We start from the raw sequence: 19,274 nt of genomic DNA, 5'->3' as shown, positions 1-19,274 counted from the left end.
GTTAAATCATGGTTTACCCTTTATCTGCTCTGTGTGTAGTTGTTTACCTACAGGGCGTTAGACTATTTTGCTAATAGACTACTATAGCAAAAGCACTTCAGCGTGTTGCACCAGTAAACTATATGCCATGCAAGAGAGACAATAAAAACAAACACTATGGTTAGTTATCTTTTTGAAATTCATGGTAGCTTGATTCATTCATGATGTCAACTCATGCACTGGGTTACTTAAAAAAAACACTCTACCTTAGAAGTAACTTTAGAATAGCAGTCATTGACCGTATGAAAGTGGCACATCGAGTTTTCTTTAGTAAAGGCAGCACAGAATCATTTGGTTTTTTGGAATAGCTAAACTAGACAAATTCATGATTATGTGTCAAACCTACTCGGTGTTACCAGGTACATGCCACCCTCAAGCTAGGATTGGATAGCTGCAGGGTGCGTTGCTAGATGGCTAGCAGGAGGATGATGTGCATATCGTAACACAGCAGTTTCTCACACACCACTACAATCGCCAGGCCAGCTTTCTAACTCTGAAACATATATGGTGAGGGCGTCTCTGTGTGATGTCAGACCCAGCTGTTGGTTAAACTCTCTCTCTCTCTTTCTCTCTCTCTCTCTCTCTCTCTCTTTGAGCTCTGCTGAGTCCCTCTGTGTCTGTAAGCAGCCTTGAATAGGCATTAGTTGATTAATGAATTAGACCATTTTTAGATCAAGAGGACGGCTCTGCCAAAGAGTTCAGTCTCACTAACCTACTGTAATCCAGCTATTACGGCAGATTATCCTGATTATTACATGAGAACAGGCTCTGAGCTCAAATTAAGGAGGTTAGTTTGAAATTTTGTCAGTTTATACTCTGGGATAATCCTTAAATGAGTCATTATTATCCTCCAAAACCTCCAGTGCACGGTACCTGTCTGGTCGCTGACATGTGGTCTGTAGGACTTCTATTTAAATCCTGATGACAAGATCTAAATTAACAGCAAACATTTTATAATTTGATAGGGAGGGGTTGGGTTATGAATTTAGGGAATTTGTTGAGGGTTGCATATATTGTTGTGCTGAAGAAAGTGATACAATATCAATTTCTGGTTACAAATAAAAGCCTACCTTTTTTTTTAAAGCCTTACATCTTAACAAAAAATATTTTTTTATGTAGGGATCCTTTCTGTAATGTTGTCAGACATTTAAATTAACAATCTGAGCATGACAGTAGCAGAAATAAGATATTTTAAATTTGTACTTTTACTTGTGATCATTGCATTTGCCCACAGTGATCATTTTAGCCATTCAAGTTTGTTACATGGTTGCCAGCTCGAGCAATCTACCTCAGCAGAGAGGAAGACAAATGTTCAAAAATGGTGTCTCCGATGTGGATGTTTTCACTGTATGCAGGTAGGAGGAAACAAGTCCTTCAGTTTGAACACAATAAATCTTTGAAGACACCTGAAAAGATCCCAGTGAAGATGTACTGAAGAAATACAAAGCAGCAGTATATAGCTAGCATTAGGACCAAGTAAAAGGCAAGTGTCGCCTTGTCGGTTTAATAGACATCTGAGAGCTGCAAAAGGTTTATCAGAGATGACCCAAAGCTGCAGCAGTTAATGATAAAATCTGTGAAGTCACAGCATTTGATGAGCCGCCTGTTTCCAGGTAGCAGACCAAGGATTTCAGCAGCTAATAGTATATTTGGAACAATATCCTAAGTCTACTCTGTAGACGTATCCCTACCTGCCCTGTATGATGTGGTCTCTACACACATTCACAGACTGGTCCACAATGGCAATGCTAAATGTATGGATGTCCCTGCCCACACACTTTGGTACACTTTAGACCTGACATTGTTTTTCATGATGTAGCCTTTTATTTTGAAGGAATGAGCTTCTAAAAGCATAGCATAATTTCAGCATTGTTGTGGTGTGACAAAGCCCCTCACTCAAAAAATATATCCATAAAGAAATTAGCCTCTCAGTTTTATGATGATGCTTGACGTCATCAAAAAACCCTGACCTCAAACATCACTGCTGTACCTCACTGAGGGTCCTATCGCTAAATGGGAGCAGATACCTGCAGCCAGTTTCCAGATTAATGCCCATAAAAAAAAACGTGAAGATATCACCTGTGGCTATATTTATATTCAAGATCTCACTTTTCTTTGCAGGAGGCACTTTAAAACCATAAAAACTTTCAGTTCAGTAAAATATCATGTTTTATTCTACACTTTTGTGTTGTCTCGTATGTTTCTCACTTGTGTATCTGTAAAGCTCAATATATGCTGTGTACAGTGTGTGTGTGAGTGTGTGAGTGGTGAAGCAGCTTGCGGCGATGCTGAGATTTAAACTCATTCTGTCTACGGCTCCATCAGATAACGAGCTGAATCAGCACGCACTGTACGGATATGTGGGAGTGGGAAGCACACATACACACTCACTAACACACTATCACTCTCACACACACACACACACACACACACACACACACACACACACACACACACACACACACACACACACACACACACAGTTAAAGTGAGCATGAATCTGACATTCATAAAGATACCAGAGGAGAGACAAAGACTGACACCAGCACTTTAATGAGCAGGAATAACTTCATCCCTCTACTTCTTCTACACCTTTCTCTCCTCTGCTTCCTGCGGCATCTCCTCTCTCTAATGCAGCGGTTTCCAACATGAGGGTGGGGCCCCATAAGTGGTCACAAGGTGAATCTGAAGGGTCACAAGCTGGTTAAAGGTTACCTGTGAGGTAGTTGTGAAAAGTTTGTTTGCTCAAGCACAACACAAGGCTACACCTTCTCACCTCACATGAATATTTATTTTTATGCTTTTGGTCCACAAATATTCAAAGAGAGGTGTCATACTTTGATCATTTGAGATCCGTCATTTATTTGTAGACTCAGAAAAGTAGTAAAAAATGCAATACACAAACAATCTCTGATGCAATATTATGGCCAAGGTTAAAAATGTATAGATACGTCGTGAATTTCAAAAGCTTCTCAGGGATGGAAAGAAAAGCGACATCTTTAATAGCTGTATCACTGGTACATGTAAATATTCATGCATCAGTTACACTTACAAGTGTATCATACAATCTGCATTAGTCTAAAACTTTGATTTATAAACTAGCTGGACAATTTTTCAGACCTCTACCAACATACAGTAAAGTTTTTACTGCTGACTGCTTACTACACAAGATGAAAGTTTGACACACACTAAAAAAGAAACACCTGCAGTTACAGCGTATCACCACAGGTGGCGCCAAAGAGAAAGACACTGATATCTTTGAGATGCATCATTCAGTATGTTTACATGGTGTTAAAAAAATTTGATTTGTCATATTAGTCTGGCTGAAACTTGACTTTTAAAACACATGTGCACAAGTCCAACTGAAATCGCATTAAGGCGGTTTCCTTGAAGTCAGACTGGCATACCTCGATTATGTGGTTTGGGGTGAATTTTTTCTTGCATGCATACCCTTTAATCGGACTCAAACTTGCCCAGGCGTTCTGCACATGCTCCCCAGTTTGCACGCCAGGCTTTGGCACAGAAGTCAAACAGCATGAATGCATGCAAGAGATCATGCATCTCATTTAAAAGTAAAGTATAGAGTAAGCATTAAAGGTACAGAGCTGTAAAGTTGTTAGATGTGTTAGATGTTAAAACAGTACACCTCATGCTAACATTTTCTTTAAAATGAACTTTGTTAGAAACTTTGATTGTGATAAATCACCACATTTAGGAACACACACACATGCCTGGGGTCGATAGAAAAACAAGACAAACAAGAAAGAAAGTAAGGTATAAATTAAAACATCCCTCAAACATAGGGACGGTTATAAAAGTACAATATCAGCAGTTTATACATCAAAGTAGATTTCAATTTTGATGAGTCTTCCGAGCGCTGTACTGTCTCACGCTAATTTGTTTGTTGATTGTTATGTGTCGTGAAAGGTCAACCAGAAGAAGGTCAGAGAAACTAGCTGAAAGAGGACATATCGCCACCTACTGGAGTGGAGGTGGACATACTTTTATCACTGTATCGATGCATACGGGATGCCTACTGGGACAGGGACTATAGTCCAATTAAATTGCCTAATGGAGCTGATCTTTATGTCTTTAAAAGATGTTTACATACACCTAACACATGCTTAATCTCATTTTTGGACACTTTGAAATCTTTATTCAGTGTGAGCAGAAAGCTGACTCTAAAACTTGGATCTTCACTTTGATGTAAAAGGCTTTTTAACTGAATTTAAAGCACCAAAGGCTTTTCATCTCTTCATTATGACATTTAAAACGAGTGCTCACAGGACCAAAATGTTATGGACCAGAGCTCAGATTGTATCCTTCTTCCATCAGCTCCTTCTCCTCCCTCCTCTCTCCGTAGTTCTCTTCCTCCTCCTCTTCGTCTTGTTTTCTGCCTCTCTGTCGCAGCTGCAGCTGGATCGCTTTCAGAGCCCTGCTGTCAGTGCTAACCACACTGTGACCCTGCTGACCCCTCTTATATCCGCCGCCTTATCTCTCCCAGCCCACCACTGCACCCTGCACCTCGGCCCTCACCACGCTCTCTGCTGCTACCGCTCCCTGAAGAGGAGGAGGTGGAGGAGGAGGAGGCGGTCAGCGAGCTTCAGGCCTGTCCCTGCTCATTTCAGGTTAGCCCGTCTGCATTAGCACCAGCCAAAGTGACAGCTGTCAGCGCCACTGAGCGCGCTCCAGATGCTCCCCCTCCATCCGTCCTTGGAGCTCAGCCAGGACGAAGGTGAGGAGAGGAGAAGAGAGAAAGGAGGTAAGGAAAGGGACTAAAAGGAAGGGACAGTAAGGAGGAAAGGAAAGGAGAAGAGAGAAAATAAAGTATTGTTAGGGATCAAGATATTAAAAGTGAGGACAAAGAATTTGAGAAAGAACTGAAAGACGAAGAAGGAGAATGAAGAAGAGGAGGGAGATTATACGAAGAGAAGGAAAGTAAGAAAAAAAAGAAGAAGGAAAAAGGGGAAATAAAAGGAAAGATGAGTACACCTAAACAGTATGATGCAATAAAAGAGTTAAGTAAGAAGAGAATAAGATTATTTCTTTATGAAGAATTCAAAGGGCAGAAAAGGGAGCTGTTGGGAAAGATAGAAAAAAAACATGTAGAGAAGAGAGACATTGAGAAAAAAGTAGGAGACATGGAGGAGGTTTGTGGTAAAAGAGGAGAAGAACACAGAAAATCGAAGTGCGGGACAACGAGAAGAGGAGAAGTGGAGGCAATGAGATTGAAAATAAGAAGAATATGAAAGAAGCAATGAAGATAAGAAAGAAAAAGGATAGGAGAAAATAAAGGTGGCATTAAAGATGGTGGAAAAAGTGAAGAAAGGAAAAACGAGAGAGGAGGAGAGAAGAGGAGTAAAGGATGGAGAGGTAGGGGGTAAAATGGGAGAGGAGAAGAGAAAAAGGAAGCAACACTGATCAAGATAAAAGGAGAGCAGGGGAAGGAGATGAGGAGATAAAGGAGGAAACTGAGGTGGGGTGAGGGAGGGGGGTAGGATTAAATTAGTCCTGAAAGATGTTACACCTTTGAATCCTCATTTTAGGAACTATAAACAAAGTTAGATCCACTAATCAATAACAATAGATCAATATTTTAACAAAACTGTGTATGTAAAAATAAACTTCAGTAGTAAAACTCTCCAGCCTGTGTGTGTGTGTGTGTGTGTGTGTGTGTGTGTGTGTGTGCGTGTGTGTGCGTGCGTGTGTGTGCGTGTGTGTGCGTGTGTGTATGTGTGTGTGTGTGTGTTTCTGACCTCTCTTTAATCTCACTCTGTTGTTATGTGGACCTGCTGCCCTGTTTTGGCCCCTCTGTGGCTCCTGAGCTCCGCCGGGTTTGTTTGCGAGCAGCGCCGCCTGCTGGCCGGGGGAGGAGGAGCCGCAGTCGGGGAGCAGCAGCAGCAACGGAGTGCCGCAGTGCTCCTCTCTGCTCCGCTCCAAACTGAACATCACACCGCTCCGCATCCACCGAGCCTGGGGGAGGAAGAGGAGGACAACCGAGACGCACTCTGGTGAGAGGAACAGACTGGGGGTAGCCTTCTTCATAGTCGTGAGTTTGTTTGTCTGCTGTTTGATGTTTTCATCCGTCCAGCACGGGCACATGTCTGATGTTACCTAAGAGTTTGTTTACTGAAACTGAGCAGCAGACATACATTTAATTTAACTTACTTTTTGCTAATTTCGAGCTTATATTTCAAAAAGATTCTTTCAGTTTAATGCAGGATCTATGAAATAAAGTTTTCATGCATTGAATATCACATTTGCATGCACGGTAAAAGAGGAAAGAAGGATATGTTAATATTCCCTATTGAGTTTGACAATTACACTTGGAGTGCGCGTCTAAACTAATGAATCTTTTGCACGTGGTAGGCTATAATTATGCTTCTTTTTGTGCTTTTTTTTTTTAACAATCCAAACATTATTTTATTGAGAGATAAAAAGAGTGAAAAATGTGTTGCTGTATTTTGAGTTTTAACAATTTAAAATGAGTTTGATCATCTTTCTTTATTTTTTCCAATGTAATTTAAAACTTAACATGCGAGGAATCATATCAAACTGAGCCTGCACCTTACTTAAATTACACATATTCTAGTTAGTTTTATAAAGTAATAAAACATGAAGTTAAATCTCACTTTGAAAGTAAAGCATGTGAATATTGTCCACCACAAAACCAAACAGGTGCAGGACGAAATGTTGCTTCATTTGAAAGACCGAAACAAGTGTGTTGCAGGACTCAACAGACTGCTGCACTTTTTCATTAATTTCACCTCGTTCCAGCTGTGTCCTTCCACATCTACACTAACTTATGTGTGTGTTATTGTTTATGATGTGTAAGTCTTCCTTTAATGAAATGCTAAATGTTGAATTGCAGGTGCAGAGCTGGCAGCTGCTGCAGCCCAACAGCAAAGAGATGATTTATCACAAACAGAAATATGTGCAAACATGCAGGAACTGTCATTTCCAATTAAGACTGCATATTTCCTGGGTGGAATTTTTGGTTATTTGAATGTCATTTAAAGATGTACAGATTGTGTCTTTTCCAGGGTCAGAGGTCAAGCTCATGACTCTTAGACAACCTTAAAACTTAGACAAAGAAGAAGCTTCAAAACGATCAGGTTTTTTTATCGTCTAAATCTTCTCAGTGTGCCCGTTGTGAGGTGAGTAATGTCCGTCACAGGATGCCCTAATAACTCTGTGTATGAATAAATAACACACACACACACAAACACACACACACATGTAGAGCGATCAGCCGAGCAGCAGCGCGGGTGTCTTGATTCCTAGACAGACACACTCATGCACTTTTAATGGGATCCCTCTCTAAAACGACGGGATTCCTCCACCAAGCACGACCCTTTTTCACCGAGTGTGTGTGTGAGAAGAGAGTGCTTAACTGTGTGTGTATGTGGAAGAGAGAGAGGGAGAGAGTGTGTGTGTGCACGAGGTGTGAGTAAGGATCACCCACTGGCCCTGGGGTGCGATTTCAGCCAGCCGGAGGGAGGGTTAGAGTGGTCCCAAGACCCTGAAAACCCCAAGGCTTGAAATCAAATCTCTTTGAACGTGTTACACAGTCGGACCAACGCAGCAATAAGACTATGACCGAGTTGCTGTTCAGTGCAGCAGAATACTTTTTAAAATCTGGAGAATAAGTCCTTCATTTTTAGGTATTTCACATATGTGTGACCTCTTCAAATTTCACCTTATTATCCTTAAATACTCAGAAATCTCTGTTTTCCCACATGGTGTGAAAGCATCACAGTTTCTTCACATTTGTTTAAACAGTGAGAGGTCTTGTGAACAGTTTTCCCTAAAAAAGTAAAAGCATTAAGCAAACTGATTTGTCTGAAGGTGACAAATGCATCCTGCAGACATAGTGTTCAAACCCCACAGAGCTGTATTTTAAATCATAAGTTTAGCTCAGAAGCTTCCAAAAATATATAACATGACAGGCTGAACTGTCAGTATATTTATAAGAAATGAAGCACATGTAGCACACAAACCTGCAGCAATAATAAAACATGATGAAAATATATTTTTACAAGCTGATTTATTTCTTGACAAGATAATTGTCATCATCAGGCGGTGGAGTTGTCCTGGACTTGTTCCTGAAATGAGATAATGCATGAAGAAAGAAAATGATGACGTTGTCACTTCTTTTTGGAGGACAGTTGATCTCAAGCCCTTCCAAAAACACACAATGATCTTGTTTTGTTTTACCCAACAACACCAGGATTTTCAGAGAGTTGAAAAGGTCAAAGGGAAGTCATGATTTTGCAAGGTTTTTATGTAATATGTCAGATGACGGTTTGAGAAGGACAATATCACAGGCTGCTCATCCCTATATATTAGTCTGAAGTAAAAGTCGACTCCTGGAGGCCTTATGTGATTTTATAGAGATAACCCAGAATTCAGTCTGATAAACTGGGCGTCTCAACTTCAAAACTCTCTTCCATAAGATAGTTTGTTTCAGACAAAGTTTCCACAGCATGAATTAGTTATTTCCGCCTACTGTGGGGCTGAAGACCTTAGAAATGTTCTGTAAAGCTGAACAGCTGTTGGTTGCAGGGCTGAAACTACAGGGGGATTTCATTATCAAGGTATGAATTAATTTCTTTGCATAATCAGTTCATCTTTTTAAATTTAAGAACAATGCAAGGGCTGAATTTTAGTAATTTTTTGAGTTCAACTCTGCCCAGCACATCACATCTTTGCATTATTTACACACAACAAACTAAACTCTGTGTATTCAGTTTTACCTTATAGTTTTTGCAAACATTATTCTAACATTGTCTACCACTCTTAGAGTCTAAAAGTTGGTGCAGATTCCTCTCTTCACTTCCAGAGATGTAGTTATGGAGGTGCAGAGAACACAGGGCAATGGCTGTTATTGTAATGCGTTTATACTTTAAAACTTTCAAATGATAAATTAATGTGTCAAAAAATATCAGCACTAAAACATGATACTTAAACTCATCCTGCTATCTTTCATTTGAAAAATAAATCCCATTATAGAAAATTTAACACTAGATGATTAGAGGTGTGAAAATATATCGATAAAGCAGTATATCGCGATAATTTGACCTCCAATATGATATCCATATTTTTGTAATAATAAAAATTTACATTTTAGCCAAGTTGGAACTAAAATACAACTTCAGTATTTCAAAGACAATAAAGTGTAAAAGTTGTTTTCAATCAAATAGTTTTGACTTAATTTGTCCTTTCAATTTTGAGTAATATTGTGTGATTTACATAAACACCATCTCTATTTTTTCTTAGTTCACTGTGTAGAATATCGCAATATTTCACAATATTGTGATATCGTGATACTATCGTATCGTGACCCAAGTATCGTGATGCGTATGGTATCGTGAGGTTCTTGGCAATACTCACCCCTATAGATGATCTTGGTGCCTGAAACAAATAGGCTTTGCAGCATGCAAGGTAAGATAATTGATTAACATAGCTTTTATTTTGACTGAGATTTGCATAGAATGATTACATTTGAAATACTGAAAGCAGAAAGTGCTTCTTATGACTTTTAATCAGGCATTAAAATCATTAAGTGAATAATTTAGTCACTATGGCTGCTCAACATGAAGTATCTCAGATATACTTATATTAAAAACTAGATTTTTTTCAATTTCTGCTGCAATTTTTTTGTAAGAACTTTTCCTAAACCAGATATTTCATCTTAAAATCTGAGATAAACATATCCTCTGTCGACACATGTTTTGTTCCAGAGCTGAAAGGGGTTTTGGTGTCGTGATTGTGTGTGATTTTTGTGTGAGGCTTTGGGAGAAGCCGATCAGTGAATAAAAAATGAAATGATAAAGCAGCTGTTCCATATTTATTACATGGAAGGCACTTAAAGGCTGAACAGAAGAAATCTGTGCGTGTGTGTCGGCTGCTCATGTCTGAGGGAGCAGAGTACCAAATGTTTGTGGTTTTTGCTTTTACTTTATTTATTTATTCATTTATTTATTTGTTCTCTGGTGAGCGGGATTACCTCTGAATTATGGAACAGTCCCCTTTCTCTCCTTAAGTAAAAAATAACATCTGTCCGGCAAATGGAGAGCTTAGTGTTTCTCTATAATTAATGGTAAAAGCCTCCAGAGCCGCACATAAAATATACATCCTCCATGCAGGACCCCCATAACAAAGAGAGAGCGAGAGAGAGAGAGAGAGGGAGGAGGAGGGCAGCAGGTCAGTGAGAGTAGAGGAAGAAAAGCAGAGTCGATTGAAGAAAGCAGTCGCTGCCCAGAGGATGGAGATGTGTGTGAGTCATAGATCTGCAGAAAGAAAGACAAAATAAATCACTTCTTATAAAAATTTTTATTTGTTATGACTTTGTCTTGCATCTGTTTTTGCATTACTGTACTAACCTACTAACCTGACATGCATTCGTGCATTTTATTCACTACGTGTAAGTAATTAATGTAATCAAAAGATTTTGACTTGTGTGACAGCGCTAGTTTTCTCGTGTTGATGAGATTTAAACATATTTTTCCTGTCACCTCTACATAACCTGGCTTGTTTCTCAAGATAACAGGATGATTCTCTGGCAATCTAGAAAACAAAACTATAGTCCGGACACTGTGATAGTCCAGACCACAACATGATGCCTTTGCCTACAGTAATGAGGCAAATTAAGACTTGGTTCAGACGAGAACGAGCCCTTTGCGTTTTAAAAAACAGTCTGCATTCGTATGACAATGTTGTGAAAACGATCAGCTTGCACATGGATCTGAAGTGTAGACGGTATAACTTTGTAATGAAGTACCCCACCATGTGTTAACAGAGCTGTGAGTAAAAACAAACAGGGATGGATGAACAAATGATGCTGTGATGCCATGGTTTTCACAGAATCTGCACAATGCCAGTTTACACAGTGAATGAAGGGGGTGGTGTTTACTAAAGACTCCACCTGCGAAACAGGTTTCAAAAGTCAGCGTTTTCAGCCACCCAAAAAATTGTTTCCGAGTAAAGGAACGGCCAAAACGAACAACATATAGTTCATCATTTTCTGCTGAATATGTTTTTGTGTAAACAGCCTGTTAGACTCATTCTATGTATGTTTTGGGCTTTTGCAACACTGAGGCCTTGAGTGGTGAACATGTGACCTTAGGTTTTTGCATATATGAAAGGAGTTTTTAACTTGTGTTGAAATGGTCTCACTTACCTTGACGCCTCTCTATGACCTACATGGTAAAATTAAATTATCAGTGATCAGATTGGTTATTTCTTTAAACTGAATTATAGAGCCTGGGTCAGATTTTCAATAAAAAAGCTGAGCTGATATTCCCCCCCTCACCCTGAAGTGTCTCTGGCGCTGCTGGTAAAGTTTGGCAGTGAGAAATACGTTATCAAGCAGGAGGAGTTTTTCTCTTTAGATAACTTTCTTTTACCATAAGGTTTCGTCTTCATGTCTGATACTGGAGCAGGATTAGCATGAAGATGAATGTTTTCTGTTGAAGTGTTGTTGTAGAGGGAGAAACTCCAAAACCAGGACTTTTAATGTTTATGTCGGCATGTGAATGCTTCACTGCTCTCTGAGGATTAAAGAGTTAACCGTGTGTATTTCAGTTATTCAGACTTTTATTGGGACACTGGAGCTAACATTGTGACAACAGGGCTATAACTTTAAAATGCTACTTCTGCTCACCTTTTGTAATCCAGCTAATGGTAATAAATCAACACATCACTGCATCCTGACAGAGGTCGTCTTGAACACTACCGATTTCATCCAGAGGGGGCGCCAGAATCAACACAGCATGGAAACTTCTCACTGTGCCTTTAAAGCCCAACTTTTTTGTTTCACTTAAAGCTCCTGTGAGCAGTTTTTATGTGGTTATAAACATATTGAAATCAGCAGTGAGGTTTCTTTATGAACTGCAAAGCAAACAAGACCATCAACATCAAAATGTACACTTTCTATAGTGTAACTTTCAAAGGCTGTAACATGTATAGAGGTCGGTGTCAGATGAGACAGATGACACTTTACAGCACAGTGATGACACTTTTGCTGTAACCACAGCTGATAATTATTTTGACTTTTCAAAGAAAGCAGGATGAGATTTACTCAAATGCACAGAACAAGCAAGAACAAATATATAAGAGGTTTCTATTTGTCCACAAGGGGGCGCTAAAATCAACACATACAGTTCCTCACTGGAGCCATGAAAAAGACAGGTCAACATTCTTCAGTCTTTTCAGGATTTCTCAGGTAAGCACTGAAATAATAATTTTACTTTGCACCCATTTTACTATGGAGTTGTCTGTGATCCAGATAGTTTCAATGGTTCCTTAATTACAAAATATATTAACACAAGTCTTGAAATTCACTGCTTCTCTTGAATAAATGCCCAAGTAGCACGGATGAATGAATCCATATAGGTAAAAGGGAAGAATGTATCTCTTTCTGATGTTCATGTTGAATATAAAATATTTCAAAATGTCATACTAAACCTGAAACCCTTGACTTAAATGATTTTATTTGAAGCTTGATAGTGCTCTGAGGTCACATGATGTCTATGTGTGCAGATGTAGGGCTGCGGTTTAGGGTTGATAAAGTCTACATCATGAAGTACTCAAGGAGGTCTTTTTTTAATTACCCTTACAGAAATCTGACATTCTAAGTTATAATTCTGCAGCTCCACAATATCCGACAAAACATGTTAAAAAGCTGCTTTGAGTGTTTTTCTATTGAACGCTATCATTGATATGGACGATAAGCATATAAACAAACACGCTTCAACCATCACCTTCATCACAATCATCATCACCATCACGTGCCATGAACAGCTCCCAGCTGATTTGTGTATTGATTAGTGATTAGATAATGATTGTCTGTGGAAAGTAAACACATAAGCACTCAGAGGGTCATCAGGGGAAACACACATCTCATTAAATTTACTACCAGTATGCACACAAATACACACAGAGAAAAACACATCAGAGTAGGAAAGAAAGATAAGAACATCAGTATGAGTCTAAAGTTACTCATGTTTATTCATCTATCAGCCTTATAATGAAATGATTGTGAGCATTAAGCTACATAATGCTTAATTATACCAGCTTTCTTTTGTACATAAAGATGTTCAGCCAGGGCCTAATGAAGAGATGTAGTGACATCTAGGGGTCACAACATGTCAGAGCAACATTCAGACAGTAGGGGGAAACTTTTAATATATCAGCTTTGTCTCAAAAAGTCTATACATTAAAAAATACTTTGAGAATCCACCAAAGTACGATTAGATATGGCAAAATGAATAAAATACTTATTATGGTGAATTCAGTCGTATTGTTCGGTGGACCTGAAATGTTGTGTTTTCTTAAATTTAGTCGTGTTTCCTAAAATGTTGTGGTGTTTCGCCCTTAGTTTGTTTGTTAAATTTTTATGGTTGCTAAAATAACAAGTTAACAGCGTTAATATAAAGAATAGCCCCGCCTCACTCTGTTTATTTTGGCCGGAACCAACGTATGAAAGCTGCTCCCCCGTCGGACCGTCATAGATGCTGGACGGCAGCGATGGAAAGATGGCGGCGGCCTTGGTTCAAATGTCATGTTTGTACCGAGGTATGCTTGCGGTCAGGGCCACCGGCATCAGGACGCTGATCCCGGGGCTCGTACCTGCGCAGTTCCGAGCCTTCTCGGTGCGCAAGGAGCCGGATCTGGAGGAAAACCCGTATTTCAACAAGTACCAGGACAAGATCCAGAAGCTGCGCAGGTCAGTTGGCTAGCTCAGCTAACATACCGTTCTGACGGTCGACAAAACTCCGTCTGAAATTGCGCTATTTTAAACAAAACTTCACTTTATACTAGTTTGTTTTCTTCAAAGACTGTAATAAAGGAGTTTTTCTAAAGTCTAACGAGCTTATAAAGCATTCGGCTTACATTTAAGCTGTCAATATTTACTAATTTCTACAATTTAACATTTTAAATGCACTTTGCCTTGTATTTATTATAGTGTAGATTAAACAGCCGTGGATATTAATGGAATGTAAGAATGTATGCCGCATAAGGTCTTTGACTTTTGTGGTTCATAGTCCAAAAGCAAATGTAAAGGTATATTCTAGATTTGTTCTGGAAGATGTAATATAAACAAGTGCACTGGAAATTATTCAATCCCCATTGCAAATTATGTTTATTAGCAAAATGAAAACGTTCAGCTGTTTGCAATAAACAAATTGAAAAAGGATAACTCAAATAGCTCGTCTCACCTGATATTTGTATAATAAGTGTCTTCTCAAATTTAAACAGTTTATGACACTTTTATATTGTATAAGTAAAATCAGCTCCAGTGTTCTTTAAATCATATAAATGAATAAGCCACAGAAATGAAACAAAACTGGAGTTATTTTGGCCTTTGGATCAGCGGCATGTCTTAAAGAGGAAGAATTACATGAGTGTTGAAAAGAGCGTCTTGCCTACAGTGATGCATGGCGATGGCTCAGTGATGCTCTGGGGCTGCTTTGCTTCTTCTGGCACTGGAGGCAAGATGGATTCAGTGAAGTAACAGGACATCCTAGGAGAAAATGTCATGCCACGTGAAAGGAAGCTGAAGCTCGGGCGTTGTTGGACCTTCTAACAGGACAGTGATCCGAATCTTACATCAAAGTCCACCAAGGCTTAGTTTGAGAAGAAGTCCTGGAATATTCTAGAGTGGCCATCACACCTGATTTGAACTCAACTTTATTTATGTAGCACCTTTCATACATAAAAACATGCAGCCCGAAGTGCTCCACAGAATAACAGTGACAGAAAACAACAGCAATAGTAAAATTGTAAAGAGTCCAGAGCTAAAAATAAATTACTCCAAATTAGAAGCTAGATTAAAAAGGTAGGTCTTAAGTTTACTTGATTGTTTATTGCAAACAGTTAAAAGTAATCTAAATTTCATTTCAATCAAAGTCATCTTTTGAATCAAATTAATATATTTTTAATTTAATATAATATTTAAAATGTTTATAACATTATACTTAAATAGAGATCAGTAAAAACATTATCTGTCTCTGAAAAAGTTAAAGTGTAAACATAATAGAAGATATGAAGTTGAATCTTCAGTATGGGGCTTTATCAAGCTGTTCGTAAACTCTAAATGATCACTGAAGTTATTCTAACAGAATAAATTAAGGATTCAGCCTTTTAAAAGTGCCTTATGTTAGGTACATTATGTAATACTGATATTGGTTATCTTGTTTTCAGTTCCAAACCTCAGGAGTACAAGACCCGGCTGGAGAACCGGCACGAGGTGAAGAATGAAGTGCTCGGACACTCAAAGCAGGCGGAGTTTGTCCAGCTCATGGAGAAGGAGGTGGGGTATCAATACTGACAGAAATAAGGCTGAAATATTCAACTTTTTACAGTCATAAATTCAACATCCGTCTTTACACACGTCTGATCACTTTTGGTCTTTCCCTGGTCCCAGTGTAAAGTGTACTGCTCCTGTCTGTATTATCTAAACTATGAAAAAGGATGATAGACTTAGTTCAGTGGTTTAATTTCTCAATTTGCAAGTGGCTGGGTTTAATGTGACATAATTTTCTTGTGGACCTTGTAGCTGGAGGAGAGGGACAAGAAAGCTGCGGGTGATGGAGCGTCAGGAGGTTTCACAAAGAACAAGGTGAGATGGAAGGCTTTTACCTTTTACATTTGTTCTGTTTTATGGTCGTATTAAGATCTTGTCTGAGTAAATAAATAAAAAAGATATGGTTATTATTATTACAGAACACTCAAAAAAGAGGGTTTATTTGTTGTTTTTGACCAAATTTTGAATTAAAACTTGTACATTTTTAACCATTATGTGAAATAGAAAACCAGTAAATTTGAATAAGTTAAACTTGGGCCTTTCAAAACATCAGCCAACTTTTAGACTTGTCACATTTTGAATTTAAACTGACTTATCAAGTCATTTTTGTATGATTTTACTGCCTTTTTTTCATTTTACATCCTGTTTTTGGGATCATGCCTGATGTGTTGGTGCAGATTTGGACATAACCTTCCCTCAGTAGCCATTTTCTGCATTGTATAAGTTCCCCATGTCACTTTAACTCAACAGAAAGCAGATACTATGATGAAGATGAAGTGTGCGCTGCTAACAGACTCTGTAATGTGTTGTTCAGACGCTCGACTCCATCCTCAATCTGGAGTTGATCAAGGACAAGACGGGGGAGGAAATCACAGAGGTGAACACTTCAGGACCACTCCAGTTCAACCAACAGTCATCTTAAAGTTTGTTGAATACAATTCAAGCTTCTTCTTTTTATTCCTTCTCTCAGCTTTGGATGAAATATTATTCCACCAAGGACACAATCAGTGCCGCCATCCCTGTGAGTACAACACCAGAGGATCAGATTAAAAAAATTAACAGCCAGCAGCCAGTCATATCTCTTTTGTACTTTGATGTACTTTTTTTTCTCTCTCTTCCTTGGTATTAAGAAACCAAATAAGTACCCTTCCCTTAAAAGTGTCCCCCTGTTTTCAGTGTTTTTTTCTAAGTAGTTTATTTTGGTTTTCTTAACTGTACTGTGCATCTGCCTTTATCTTACCATGAAACATATTAAGGTGTGCAGAAATAATGTCATAAATGCATAAAGTGACAGTATTATAGATCAACTAATGATGCAGAAAGGTCTGTTTGCATGCTTTGTAAGGTTCTAATAATCTAATAACCTGTCTTCCTCCTTGCAGGCTCAGATCTATGAGGTGATTTTCAACAGATCAAAGTCCTGTCAGATGGTAAGACCACTGCTGCTCGCACTGAGTTACTGTCATTACAAACCAAAAGCACATGTTCACTTTATCTTCCTGTTTTACAAATACCAGGTTAATATGAGTCATGATTTTTACATTTAAATAGTCAGGGTTAGGGTTAGTGTATAAAAAAGAATCGTATAGTCCATGCAACCTTTGTCTTAATAAGAAAAGAAGAAGAAAGTATTAATGCCAGGTATCAACGAAACAGGCTCAAGTCTGTGAGATTCAAATCCAGAGAAAACGTCAGAGACTTTGTCAGCTGTCATTTTTGCTTGAATGCACATCCCTAGTTAATAACATCTGAAATCAGAATCAGATTAATAATCTGATTAGGATTCCCTCTACAAACGTGGATCATTTTGTTCTGCTTCTAGTCACTTCACTTGTGAACCTCTCTCCCCATAGTTCCTCTACGCTGTGCCTCAGAAGGAGGGTTACGAGTACTTCCTAGGTCAGTGGTCCGGAAACGAGCTCCACTTCACCTCCCTCATCAACGTCCAGGTAAATCAGCTGACAGGCCACGTTCAGGTGCTGCTGGGAAAATCCGATATATCTGTTATCTGCAGGACACTGAAGTTCACACAACAAACCAGGCGACCGAACAAGTGTTGTTCAAGTTTAATGCTGATAAAAATGGAATCTCTGCGACTTATAAACAGGATTAGATTAACTCTCAGTATAAAGGTTTGAGCTCATGTCGACTTTGTTTTTCTCTCATCCTGTTGGTGTTCAGATGATGGGTGAGAACGCTCCCAGTCAGCTCATCCTCTATCACTACCCAGACCTGAAGGAGGAGAAAGGCATCATCCTCATGACAGCAGAACTGGACCCAAAGTTTATTGTAAGTTCTCCCCCCTGCAGTGTTAACTCTCACAGACTTGCCTTTGATGGAGGATAAACGCTCCTAAACAACCACAGCTAGTCTTTTCATTTCAGCGTGTTAAACCGTCTGTCCCTCCTCCTCCTCCCCCTCCCTGCAGACCGTCCACCAGGCTCAATGTTTGGCCAATCAGGTGCAGCTGTTCTACGGCACCCAGAGGCAGGAGACGTTCCGATTGGTCGAGACGTTTAACCACCACCCTGCAGACTTCAAACACATGCTGGTGATAGCGGAGCTGGAACAGAGTGGTTTGAGTCCAGCGATCGCTCCCGGAGGATCGTAGGGAGTCTGATGAGGTTTCTCACCTGCTCTCAGATCCTCAGGAACTTTATTTAAAGTCAAAGAGCTGTGTGTCTCTGCTCAGCACTTTACATCAGAACCACCTGTTCATCATACTGTGTACATTTATCTATGCCAAAGTATTTTAGGAACATCCGCATCTTCTTATGGACTCAGTCAGATGTGATGTCTGCCACACATCTTTTCATTGTGAATACCAGCGTGAGCGGAGGAGAATTACTGTTCAGTTTCATTATAATTTACCACCCTCCATATTAGAACGGACCAGAAGGAGTTTCTTAGCCTTGCAGCTAAGCCCAGTAACCCCTCAAGATCTTCAATAAATCATGTACAAACAGTTTGATCTTTGAAACCGACCCCTTGTTCTCTGATATTTACTCAAACAATTATTTTGCCAGACTTTTCTTCTTTCTTTTGAAATGTCTTAAAAGTTTTAAGATTATGACAGCTTATTTAAGATTGTGTCTGCAGCTCCAGTTTGGACTGTTTTGATACAGTTTGGCAGTCAGCAGAAGGTGATGTTAAGACTAATAGTGTATAAACTTAGCTTATGAATGGAGCATGTCATCTTTCTTAATAGAGCTACTTCAAATGGATATCTTTAAAGGAAGGAGTACCCCTCTCATCACAAGCAGTGATCACACATGTTTCCCTTTATTTCTGATTCTAAGTGCAAGGAGCAGAGTCATGGCTGAGGGGCTTTTGCAGCACAGCATTGTGAAAGTTTCCTCATGTTGAAAAGTCTCAGCTTCCATTTGAGTGATTTGAATCAGAGCAAATGTCTTTCTTGGTGGTAACTTTGTATGTAATCAGGCCTTTGAAAAAAGTTTGCTTCATGTTTTTCCAAAACTATGAACGCTGTGGTGTGTTTAACTTTAGAGCAGTTTAATAGTAGAGCTCTGGGACCATAGTGATCATCTGTTGCTGAATTGTGCCCAGATCTCAACCTGCAGCATGAACTTCAGTCTTCTCCTGTCTTAACGCGACCACTGTGAGGCATCAAAGTCATATCTTTTAAATGTTTTCGCGTACTGGCTTCAAGAGTGATGTTTGGTGAAAATATCTAATATGTACAGCTAGCTGTAAATTCAACAGCATGACACAGACTCTGTGAGTAATCAGGGGTTAACCTTGGATGTGAGTAGACCAGTGCTTCTAACACTCAGTCCCATTCCACACTCATTTATGGTTTGATTTTGCTCCTGTGCTTAATATTTTGAGTTTGTTTCAATAAAAAATCAGTCATAGAAGTAGAAAGAGGAGGAAGAGGAAGCTGTTTTTCTCTAAGACCATTGCA

General features: G+C 39.2%; 1 protein-coding gene across 1 annotated transcript; it reads left to right on the top strand.

The window, feature by feature from the left end:
* Positions 1–13,538: 13,538 nt before the first annotated feature.
* Positions 13,539–18,333, top strand: atpaf1 (ATP synthase mitochondrial F1 complex assembly factor 1). Its single transcript, XM_034705701.1, has 9 exons — positions 13,539–13,768; positions 15,247–15,355; positions 15,602–15,664; positions 16,164–16,226; positions 16,320–16,370; positions 16,732–16,779; positions 17,203–17,298; positions 17,531–17,638; positions 17,778–18,333. Exons 1-9 carry the CDS (start codon positions 13,554–13,556, stop codon positions 17,958–17,960), a joined length of 936 nt encoding a protein of 311 aa, XP_034561592.1. The 5' UTR covers positions 13,539–13,553; the 3' UTR covers positions 17,961–18,333.
* Positions 18,334–19,274: the final 941 nt, after the last annotated feature.

This window comes from Notolabrus celidotus, chromosome 2 (genome assembly GCF_009762535.1).
Source record: "Notolabrus celidotus isolate fNotCel1 chromosome 2, fNotCel1.pri, whole genome shotgun sequence".
Lineage (NCBI taxonomy): Eukaryota > Metazoa > Chordata > Actinopteri > Labriformes > Labridae > Notolabrus > Notolabrus celidotus.
This window is presented reverse-complemented; position numbering and strand designations above follow the sequence as displayed.